We start from the raw sequence: 12,714 nt of genomic DNA on the forward strand, positions 1-12,714 counted from the left end.
CGTGGGTGAAGCTGAACCACTAGTCATGAACAAGGGCCAGGGCCTAAGCCGTTCCTTGCCACTCCGTGTCATAAATGGCATATTGGCAACTTTACGTTTCTCCGCAGATGATTTTAAGTTTCTCTTTTTGCTACTTTTTCTTAACTTGGGCTTTTTGGATTTTACATGCCCTGTACTACGAGATTGGGCATCGGGCTTGGAAGACGACGTTGATGGCATTTCATCGTCTATGTCATGACTAGTGGCAGCAGCTTCAGCATTAGGAGGAAGTGGGTCTTGATCTTTCCCTACTTTATCCTCCAAATTTTTGGTCTCCATGATATGTAGCACAAGATACTGCAGAATGTGTGAACTTGATAATATTGCAGTACCAATGGACTTATACTGCTGGATTGGTTTTGCAAATTTGGTTATAATTATTTTTTTTTATTTTTATTTTTTTTATAACTTTTTTTTATTTTTTAAAAACTTGGGAATAATCGGGAAATAACTATGCCCTTAGAAGCACAGAGCACAGGACACAGCACCACTGGACTGAACAGGACACAGCACAGGATCCAGCAGCACTACTGAACTCAGCAGGACAGAGTATACTGCAGAATGTGTGAACTTTGTAATATTGCAGTACCACTGGACTTTTACTGCTGAATGTGTGAACTTGGTAATATTTCAGTACCAATAGGCTTATACTGCAGGATTGGTTGTGCAAATTTTGTTGTAATTAAAAAAAAATTAAATTAGTTTTTTGTATTTTTTAAAAAAACTTTTTTTTATTTTTTTAAACACTTGGGAATATTGGGGAAATAACTATGCCCTTAGAAGCACAGAGCACAGGACACAGCACCACTGGACTGAACAGGACACAGCACAGGACCCAGCAGCACTACTGAACTCAGCAGGACAGAGCACAGGACACAGCACCACTGGACTGATACTGCAGAATGTGTGAACTCTGTATTATTGCAGTACTACTGGACTTTTACTGCTGAATGTGTGAACTTGGTAATATTGCAGTACCAATGGGCTTATACTGCAGGATTGGTTGTGCAAATTTTGTTGTAATTAAAAAAAAAAAAATTAGTTTTTTGTATTTTTTAAAATAACTTTTTTTTATTTTTTTAAACACTTGGGAATATTGGGGAAATAACTATGCCCTTAGAAGCACAGAGCACAGGACACAGCACCACTGGACTGAACAGGACACAGCACAGGACCCAGCAGCACCACTGACCTCAGAAGGACAGAGCACAGGACACAGCACCACTGGACTGAGCACAGCACAGCACAGCACAGCACAGAACTGAACAGCACGAGATATAGCAGGACAGAGGACCACCCAACACACCCTCCCTCTACCCTGGTCAATGCCCGAGTGAAGATGGCGGCGACTAGCGGGGAATTTATAGGATCCGAGTATCGCAAGATCCGACAACGGGATTATGAGTCAGAGCCTCAGTTTCAGATTTGAATTTGGCGCCAATACCCGGATCTGTCTCGGATCCGACTCAGATCGGCAACGTTCGGGTGGGCTCGAATTTCAGAAATCCGAGTGCGCTCATCTCTACTGTAAAGCAATTCATAATATAAAGTCCCTGTATAAATAACTGTTAATAATGATAAATGTAAAAGTGTAATATATTTATTCATTAACCTCTCACAGCCAGTTGATACAACATGGGAATAATTCTCTATGTAAATCTCAGAGTTCTGCCAGAAAATAATTGAGACATCATAGAAAGAGCCGGGATTGGTCAATGCTCGTGTTTGTGGGTCCACCTGACCCAGGAGTGAGGCGACATTAATGATAGTGGAGTTTATTGTGTTGAATTACACATAGATTTGGATAATTATTACCTACCATCTGGAGTGGGTGATAGTTCACTTTAAATAAGACATTTAACTAATGGGTTTCTATAAATATTAGGAGTTTATGGACACTTTTCCAAATAGCTACTTTACGGCGTTCCACTATCCTGAAGACACGATGATGTCCCTGGCTGTGTCACTGGTGCTTATTCTACAGACCACTCAAATTTCAGCTCTTATTATTTCTGTTGATAATGGGGCAAATTGGGGTAAATGGGGTGAAATGGAGAAATGTCCTCATGGTTCGGTGACCAAGGGCTTCAGTTTAAAGGTGAGTTATCTAATATGACACAAATAAATTATTTAAATCACTTTAGCAACAGTTTTTATCAGCACATAATACTTTCCTAAACTTGGTCAAGCTTCCAGGCAATTTTTACCCATCAAACCATTCACAAGATCCTCAACACATAACACACAATTTGGACAGTGCCTTCTATTTATACCTTCGTCCCAATTTTTTTCTTATACCTTTGTTCCATGTTTTAGCCAATATCAGCTCACTTCACGCAGTCTCTTTCTAAGCCTTATCAATTTTGGAACATTTAAATATGTCTAAAATATGTCCTTTAACTTGCTTAATTATTTTGTTTGACTCAATAGTAGCGTAAAAGGAGGGGGAGGTGGGGGATATATTCGTAAAACTAGTTGAGTAACTCAGGACACAAGTTTTACTTGTGTAAATATTGTTGTGAGGTGTTTTGCTGCAGCTGATACAGTGTTGAGGTGCCACAGGATGGACATGGGGTGACCCTATGTCCATGAAGTATTATTTTGGGGAACAGAAAATAATGGACTAATTGCATTAATCTGTTATTTAGGTGCAACCTCCCCAGGGTACTGGAGATGACACGGCCGTGAATGGGGTACGACTGCATTGCGTTAGATGTAAGCACCCCAATAATGAGACAACCATCACCTCAGATGTTGCACCGTGAGTCTGTTTATTCAGAAATGTCATGTCATGTATTTAAATCCAGTTACGGTTTCCGTCTTCTTAGAAGTACAACCAATGTCTTCTTATTGAAAATTAAAGCCAAACTGTACTATACTACATATGTGTATCTCCCAAGAACATTGATCAAATATTCTTTCTTTACTGAATATAATTGACTTTCTATCTCTGTTTATACTGATCTGATCACATATCACCATTCTAACAGCGCCTATACCTTGTTATATTGTATGATTCCATAAACACTCTGCTTAGAGCTCACCCTATTACTCAATATAACCAGTACCTGTAACTCTTCCTATTACTCCATATAGCCTCTCCCTGTAATTCCTCCTATTACTCCATTTAACCTCTCCCTGTAAATCCCTCCCTTACACGCCATATAACTTCTCCCTGTAACTCCTCCTATTACTCCGCATAACGTCTTCCTGCAACTCCTCCTAGAACTCCATACTACTTCTTTCTGTAACTCCTCCTATTACTCCATACAACTTCTTCCTGTAACTCCTTCTATTACTCCATATAACTTCTCCCTGTAACTCCTTCTACTACTCCATATAACTTCTCCCTGTAACTCCTCCGATAACTCCATACTACTTCTTCCTGTAACTCCTTCTATTACTCCATATAACCTTAAACTGTGCCTCCACGATTTTCTTCATATAACTTTTCCCTGCAACTCCTCCTAGAACTTCATAGAGCTTCTTCCTGTAAGTCCTTCTATTACTCCAAATAATATCTCCATGTAACTCCTCCTATTACTCCATATAACTTCTCCCTGTAACTCCTACTATTACTCTATACAACTTCTCCCTGCAACTCCTCCTAGAACTCCATACAACTTCTTTCTGTAACTCCTCCTATTACTCCATACAACTTCTTCCTGTACCTCTTCCTATTACTCCATATAACTTCTCCCTGTAACACCTACTATTACTCTATATAATTTCTCACTGTAACTCCTCTTAGAATTCCATACAAACTCTTTCTGTAACTCCTCCTATTACTCCATATAACTTCTCTCTGTAACTCCTCCTAGAACTCAATATAACATTGCCCTGTAACTCCTCGTATTACTCAATATAACATCTCCCTGTAATACTCACTATTACTCCATATAACTTCTCCCTGTAACACCTCCTATTACTTCATATAACTTCTCCTTGTAAATCCTCCTATTACCCCATATAACTTCTCCCTGTAACACCACCTATTACTCCATATAACCTCTCCTTGTATCTTCTCCTATTACTCAATATAGCTTCTCCCTGTAACTCCTCCTAATACTCCATATAATTTCTCCCTGCAACTCTTCCTATTACTCAATATAACATCTCCCTCTAACTCTCCCTATTACTCCATATAGCTTCTCCTTCTAATTTCTCCTATTACTCCATTCAACTTCTGCCTGTAATACATCAAATTGCTCAATATAACTTCTCTCTGTAGTTCCTTCTATTACTCCATATAACTTCTTCCTGTAACTCCTTCTATTACTCCATATAACCTTTAACTCCTCCTTTTTCTCCATATAACTTTTCCCTGCAACTCCTCCTAGAACTCCATACAGCTTCTTCCTGTAACTCCTTCTATTAATCCATACAACTTCTTCCTGTAACTTCTCTTATTACTCCATATAACCTCTAACTGTAACTCCTCCTTTTTCTCCATATATCTTTTCCTTCTACCTCCTTCTATTACGCCACACGACTTCTCCTTGTAATTTCTCCTATTACTCCATATAACCTCTCCTTGTAACTCCCCCTATTACTCCATATAACTTCTCCTTGTAAATCCTCATATTACTCCATATAATATCTCCCTGTAACTCCACATATTACTCCATATAACTTCTCCCTGTAAGTCCTCCTATTACTCCATAGAACCTCTCATAAGTGGTATAAACTTCTGTGATACACCTTAAATTTTCTTATATACCCTCTATCTCTATTGCCATAGCTGATATATGTCTTCTTGAGTTGGGAGGGGGAGGGGTTATTTTGTCTAGTAGGATTGGGTCTTTATACAAAGACATTTAACTTATTGTGACAAATTCCACCGATTTCCTGGTAAGCGCTGCTTCTTTTTAGCCCAATCCTAGTTAAATAGAATTATTCTTATCAAAAGAATGTGATAATCCACCTACCCCTCAAACTCCACACAGATACGGTCATGGTCGGGAATCAAACTCATGACTGCAGTGTTGTTAAGCAGGAGTGCCATCCACTAAACCACAGTACTCCTATCCCTGCTTCTACTGATAAGACCACTAATACCCCCTCTAACAGTACCTTATTAGTTTGTATGATTCCATAAAAAGACTGTTTACAACTCCCCTATTACTCCATATAACTTATCCCTGTAACTTATCTTATTACTCCATATAACTTCTCCCTGGAACTTATCTTATTACTCCATATAACTTCTCCCTGTAACTCCACCTATTACTCCATAGAACTTCTCCCTGTAACTCTCCCATTACTAAATATAACTTCTCCCTGTAACTCCCCCTATTACTACATAAAGCTTCTTCCTGTAAGTCCTCCTATTACTCCATATAACTTCTTCCTGTAACCCCTCCTATTACTACATATATCTTCTCCCTGTAACTCCACCTATTACTCCATATAACATCTCCCTGTAACTTCTCTTATTACTCCATATAACTTCTCCCTGTAACTCCTCCTATAAATCCATACAACCTCTCCCTCAAATGAAAGTGATAATCCACCCAACACTCATCTTGCTACTCTTTACAGGTGGGGTAACTGGACAGAACCTCAGTGGTGTAACTTTGGTGTCCTATCTAAATTCATAATGCGGGTGGAAGGAGACCAGGGAAGAGGAGATGACACTGCTGTTAACAACATCAAGTTTCAGTGCACTGATGAGAAACAAATGGAAGGACATGGCCTATCCTGGGGCCAGTATGGGAAAGCATGGAGCGAGAAATGTGTATATGGGATATGTGGCCTCAAAACAAAAGTACAGGGCAATGAGCCGTATGGAATACCTGATAACACAGGTCTAAGCGATGTCCAGTTTTCCTGCTGTAAATCTGCAGACAGATTGCACACTTCAAAATAAGGTTGACACCAAGGCAAGTACACCAAAGGTTATACAAAGACTCATATAACTCTAATCTACATCACATATAAAGGCTGCAACAAACCATGAAAATAAAATCCACACTGCACCCAGGTTATCTAAGCTACCCAGGATGTAAGAAGCTATTTCCTCAAATGCTTTATGCCCGGATGCCTCACCACCACAAAGTGTTGGCTTCCTTCAACAACACACGCGTTTCACAGTTTAAGCAGCAGAGACCTAGGATATTTCCCAGAATCCCTTGCACCCTATCCTCACCCAGTATGGACAGCTGACAAGTACCTCACGGCCCCCAAGTTTGTGAATTCCTGTAGAAATAACAACTTATCTGGTTTCATTCACAGCCTCTGGGCAAACTTGCCCACTTTCCCCTCGGGATATGTCAACAGAAAGAAGGAGGTATGGGTAGCTGCCCTTACAACACACTACAAATGCAGTTACTCTAAAAAGAGGATTAAACAGTTAATACATTGGTCATCAGGGGTATGGTTCAAGTTATATTACCATTGTAACATCTAGGTGGGGGGATAAGGACACCTGGCATTTGAGAATCTAGGACTTATCCCTTGTGGAAAGTACCTGGCATCCAACATTTAGTCACAGTGACTACAATGTTATTCTTAATAATTGGATAAGTAAACATAATCCTAGGTCTTCTGGGTAAAAAAACGTATAAATTACTCATCACACTAATCAACCAACCCTATATCCTGAACCACTGATATACAAGCATCAACCAAAAATAATTAATATAGAAATAAGTAAATCTTTATTTAATGGTTCAAGAAGAAGTTTAGAAAGACCTTTAAGTGGTATAAAAGTTCTTTAACGCTATCCATTTGTATAAATTGTTCCTCTTAATTATATGTTATATATAATTATATATTTGCAATACAAATGATTTTCACAAACCGGCATTAAAATATAATTTTCTTCCATATTATAGAAGTGTAATTTTGTGTACAACAAATCAATTGATAGCTTATAATGGTTCTTAGAATCTCCCATGCTTCATATGGGGTTCACAGTTTTTGCATTGTGGTTCCAACTCTCTGGAACTCACTGCCTTGCACCGTCCGTGAGGCTTACACTCCAGAAAGATTAAAAAACTGATTAAAGACTTACTTGTTTACTGAAGCATTTCTTTAATGCCCTTTATTTTGTATAATGCGTTTTGTCATCTGCTATTGCAATTCCCTCCTTACTGGTCTTCCCAAAGTCAGACTTGAACCCCTACAATCTATTTTGCACGCAGCGGCTAGTTTGATTTTCCTTACAACCCGTTATTCCTCTGCTGAGCCACTCTGTCAATCTCTACATTGGTTTCCTGTATTTCAACGAATCCAATATAAAATTCTTCTACTAACATACAAGGCCATCAACAAAATTGCACCGACATCTCCTCACTTGTCTCGAAATATCTCCCTACTCGACACCTCCGTTCTGCACATGATCTACGTCTCTCCTCCACTCTCATCACATCCTCCCATTCTCGGTTACAGGATTTTTTCCAGGCTGCACCCACTTTGTGGAATTCCCTCCCTCGCACAGTGAGACTTTCCTCTAGTCTTCAAACCTTCAAGCGTTCACTGAAAACCCACCCTTTTCAGACAAGGTTATGATATTCCTCAACCATCATCTTAATTTCCCTAGATTACCCTATTACCATCCTCTACACAGCTAACACAAGACATCAACCCTTTGACCAACATTGCCACACACACAGCACACTCAATACTTTTACCTTTGCATTCTAGATGGTCCATTGTGCAATATGATGTAGCACATGCCCTTGTGTTTCTAACTCCCATTGTCCTATAGATTGTAAGCTTTCGAGCAGGGTTCTCTTACCTCTCTGTCTGTATGTATTACCCAGTATTGTCTTATCAATGTTTGTTCCCAATTGTAAAGCGCTACGGAATTTGCTGGCGCTATATAAATAAATGTTGATGATGATGATGATCTGCAAATGTAAAGCAGTTTGAGTTTTTCTTCTTCCTTTTATTCTTCATCTTTCTCTTCCTCTTCCTTTTCTTCTGTTTCTCAGCAAACATATAAATGTAGGATAACTTAATATGGAATGCCACAATAACAAAATACTATTTTAGTATGAGAAATTGTACGTTTTTAACTTGTATAAGTGCTGCATTAGAAGTGGCACTGTAATGGCTTGGATCAGTGTATAGCAAAAACAAACTGATAAAAGGAATTGGATAGAAGTGAATATGACGACTTAAAAATTCTACCCCCCATCAAATTGGCAAATTTATATATGCAAAAAATACTTATTTCTGAGCAAAATAGGTGAAATTGGGAATACATCTGTGAAGGGATGGACCTCTTATGCCACCCTGTCCGTGGTTGCTTTGGACCAGCTAGGCTTGTCTTCCCAAATGCGCCTTCTAACCGCAGTAGGAGGTGCTTTTGATGCTGCCACAACTAGGCTCCTTAGCAGCACCTAGAACCGTATCCTTCTGGGTAACTCTCGCTGCTAGGGTACCCCCTTGCTGGTACACCTGGGCTGGTACCCCTGACCTCTTACCTTCAGATCATGGTTGCTCTGAATGGCTCCCCCTGGCCTATCACCATGGCCAGAGCTACAGGGTAGCGGGCAGAGCATTGGCACTGGTTGCTGGGTCCTAACCTCAGAACAGCCGGATATCGGATTAGATTGGGTCTAATCTGCAGATCACAGGAATTAAAGCAAGGTAATTAGCAGTGATGTATATTAACCCAGGAAGTCCTAAAAAGGACAGTTACACACTCACTAATTTGAGGTATTAGTGATATCCAGAAAGTACAGATGGTATAATACTACATGGTCAAACAGTGCAAGTTTTTATACAGTTTTTGGACTCCAGCCCCTTTTCCGTCTAAAATATTAAATTTAAAGATTAACATCAGGATGTGAGATGTTCTTTAAACTTGGATTTTAAATGCAATTTATACTTTATAAAATTTACACTAATCTGTGATTTCCCATATCACGTTTACATTGTTCGGACAGGTTCTAACACACTGGACGAAAGGCCACACAGGAAAGAAAGGTAACGATTCCCTGCTATGCTTTCGGGCCAAAAAGACATCTTACACATCAAAAGGCCTAATTAACTTAAATGAGGATTTCCTCTCGAAGTTACACAACAGATGTCTTCAAACAAATGCCTATAGCATCAGAAATCAATTCCTCAGAAATCAGTACATTTCTAATACACAGAATCAAAAATCAGTACATTTGCAATTATATAAATTGGTGCACTGCTCTAATAAATTAAATATATTTATAAAATAAGCTATTTATAAGTGATCCATCCACAACATCCAACAGGTAATTCAGACTTGGGAACTGAAATTAGTTTTAAATAGCAGAGACTGTACTGCAAAATAGCGCTGAAGAAAACAACAAACATTTTACCACCTTTCAGGGGTTCCCTTGAAGGCTTTGTCCTGTGAGTAGTTAGGCCGCTTACCACTTTCACATTAATGGCTGAACGCACAATTACACAGTACTTGTATTAGACATTAGTAGGGTAGCGCACAATGGGAAATAAAAGGAATGGAAATGGGAAAGCATCCCAATCCTATGGAGGCTACATCTGTGTCCACCTAGCAAACTAAAGTGCACTCTTTAATGGTAGGAAATAGACACATTAGCAAGCTATTAAACACAATAAACTCCTAGGCACTAAATGAAACTTTAATTTTGAAAAATCATATCCCTATAGTATTAATGATATATAAAAAATAAAATAGTCAATCCCAAAAAAAGGAGTTTCATCAATAATAATTCCTAATAAAATTGCTGCAAACCAGATCAAATGGCATAAAAACTTATACCTATATATAAACTTATATCAATAAATATCAACCAATTGCAACCTGACAAAGACTGAAATTCAAAGAGATTCTCTGTCTTTGTTAATAAATTGCAAACAAAAGTTCAAGGCATAGTTCTGTTCCCAAATTATTTTGCCGTAGAAAAATATCACAGAGCTTTTGTGCATCTTAAATCTGAAAATCAAGCGTGGGTATAATGATAGTCTCGTCCATGTTCAGCTTGCAAGCACAGACCTTAGATTCTCCTGGTATGTTGCAGCTGGGATCAAGACTTGTGTAAGTAGATCCAGTGGTTCTGTCCCATTATTTTTTTTTATCATTTATACCTTGAACTCCCAGAAGGCAGTGGGGAGAGGAAAGTTCTAGACTTCTGAGGGAGAGAGATCCCTGTGTCTGCATAGACTGAGAGAGAGTAATAGGAACAGAATGAAAATCGGACAAAGTGAAATATAAGCAGATTAAAAGTGAAGTAAGTGTAAGAAGAGAAGAAGATAAGAAGTGAGCCAAAGAGAGGTGTGAGTAAAAAGGAAAGTACTGAAAACAAATAAGCAGTATAGAGATCTGTGACATCACACTAAACAGACTGAGCTATGTACTGAAAACAGTGTGAGAGGAGAGAAAATAGAGAGGTCTGTGAATACACACAAAAGAGACTGTGCAATACAAAAGATCATCAGTTTATTTGGCGTGAAAAACTAATTTATGGGCCTCAACCACGTGCAGCACTTCTACTAAATTCCTGTGCACAGTTCAACCCAGGACTGAGTGTAAAATATAGTAACGTTACCAGGGATAATATTGGTGCACCAAATGTTTTAGATGATGTTAATGTTATGTGATTTACCTAAAAATTGATTTATTGTTATTATATGTTAAATGCTATTGTGCTCTATGTTGATCAAATTAATATTTTGTCATTACCATTGAGTTGAAGGGGTCAGTGGCACGGTTGCTTACCAAAATTATCTTTACCGCATTATTAATAAACCCAAGTTATTTGTCCAATCCTTGTCCCTTTCATTGAAGAATTTATCTCCTGACCACCGGATGTCCGAATAAAAAAGAACCTGACTCGTGTCTGGACTACAAGGTAAGGGAAGGAAATCCCATCAAAATCGGCCACCACATAACTTTAATATGGGAGAAAAAGGAACCACATATAGTGAAGAATTGTTTTTATTCTAAAAAGGATAAAATCACACTTAGAGTGAAAATGATAAAAGAAAGAATGGCAACATAGAATTTGACAGCAGAAAAGAACAACTTGTCCCATCTAGTCTTCCCATTTTTAACCTATGGCAACCTCAAACCCTATTTGAGCTTAGTTCTTTGTAAGGATAGCCTTATGTCTATCCCAGCATGTTTAAAATGCTCTACTGTATTAGCCTCTACCACCTCTGATGGGAGGCTATTCCACTTATCCACTACCCTTTCTGTGAAGTAATTTTTCCTCAAATTTCCTTTGAACCTACTTCCCTCCAGTGTCAGTACATGTCCTCGTTTTCTAATATTTATCTTCCTTTGAGGAATGTTTCCCTCCTGCACCTTGCTAAAATCATTGATATATTCGAAAGTTTCTTTCATGTCCCCGCTTTCTCTTCTCTGCTTCAAACTATATATCTTTTAGTCTTTCCACGTTAGTTTTGTGCTGTAGGCCATGCACCATTTTAGTTGCCCTTCTTTGTACAGTCTGTAATGTATTTATATCCTTCTGGAGATATGGCCTCCAGAACTGATCACACTTTTCTAGTTGAGGTCGCACCAATGACCTATACAGTGGTATTATTACTTCTTTCTTTCTACTACTGATTCCCCTTCTTATACAACCAAGCATCTGACTTGCCTTCCTCACTTATTTGTTACATTGCTTATCTGCCTTTAAGTCACCTGAAATAGTGACACCTGGATCCCTTTCCTCCTCAGTAGTTTCCATTAAAGTACCATTAATACTATATTTATCCTTTGGGTTTTTGAGACCCAACTGCATGATTTTGCATTTGTTTTTACATTAAACTGTATTACATATAAACGTTCCATGTGGTCCTTTTGTTTTCAGTCCTTGATAATAGACAGTATATGTTACAGCAGTACAGAATGTATAACAAGTGGTGCAAGACAAATTGTTTTTTACAGTGGGGCCTCATACCAGTTATGGTATTGATTATTCATGTTTCCCACATGTTTATCATGCCCCAACCCTCCAGCTCATGTGCTCAAGTCAAAGGGAAACAGCAGCTCCAGAAAATGAGATATAAACAACAGTAGTAGTGAGAAAAATACTTTCAATTCCATCTCACCACTTAAAAACCTCCACTTCCTCTACCAACCACATCCAGAAGAAATTTGAGGATACCGTGAACTTTATACGACTTGGTTTAAAGATATCTGAGCAGCCTCCTCCTTCTCTTCTTGCTCTTGTTCTGTTCCTCGGTGGATCATCTCTCCAGTGGTTAACTGGCATCAAGCCAAATGGCTTACCAAAGCCTCCCCTGTGCCCAGTTTTGTCCACAGCAAGCCAAGGTCAGCTAAGAAGTTTGCAGTCATCAAGACATTTAAAGGTAAAGAAAGATCATCCTTAGTCATAAAAAATAGTTCTCAGCTTTTCCACAGTATCATTTTAAAGGCTCATATTCTGACCAGCCAAAGGCATTGTAACCACTTAATATCCACAGTAGTGGGAGATGTCAAAGCCTCCTGAGTGAGTAAACATTTTATTTATACTCAAGCTTGCATTGCAAGTTTGCTATGCAGGAGCCAATATATTTGTTAAACATAACGCAATGGTCAGAAGCAGGAGAAGGGGAGAATGGGGCCACAAACAAGACACATGCAGGAATGATGGGTGGTTGGAAATGTACAGACACAAATTTGGGGGGAAAAGTGGCCTCCAGACAGTGACCACTGCTAGTGATGAAGTGTTTTCATGTTTGTAAATCCATACTTAACAA

At 38.7% G+C, this 12,714-nt stretch overlaps 1 protein-coding gene across 1 annotated transcript; it reads left to right on the forward strand.

Moving 5' to 3' along the window:
• The first annotated feature begins 1,984 nt into the window (after window positions 1-1,984).
• Window positions 1,985-5,908, forward strand: LOC142150515 (vitelline membrane outer layer protein 1 homolog). Its single transcript, XM_075205713.1, has 3 exons — window positions 1,985-2,137; window positions 2,688-2,800; window positions 5,581-5,908. Exons 1-3 carry the CDS (start codon window positions 1,985-1,987, stop codon window positions 5,906-5,908), a joined length of 594 nt encoding a protein of 197 aa, XP_075061814.1.
• The last annotated feature ends 6,806 nt before the right edge of the window (window positions 5,909-12,714 follow it).

This window comes from Mixophyes fleayi, chromosome 4, assembly GCF_038048845.1.
Source record: "Mixophyes fleayi isolate aMixFle1 chromosome 4, aMixFle1.hap1, whole genome shotgun sequence".
Taxonomy (NCBI): Eukaryota; Metazoa; Chordata; class Amphibia; order Anura; family Limnodynastidae; genus Mixophyes; species Mixophyes fleayi.

Bases quoted from the DNA above. Each gene is read 5' to 3' on its own strand.
- LOC142150515 (XM_075205713.1), top strand. From the start codon at position 1,985: ATGATGTCCCTGGCTGTGTCACTGGTGCTTATTCTACAGACCACTCAA. The intron at 2,138-2,687 runs GTGAGTTATCTA...TCTGTTATTTAG, and splicing joins CCAAGGGCTTCAGTTTAAAG to GTGCAACCTCCCCAGGGTAC. The intron at 2,801-5,580 runs GTGAGTCTGTTT...TACTCTTTACAG, and splicing joins ATCACCTCAGATGTTGCACC to GTGGGGTAACTGGACAGAAC.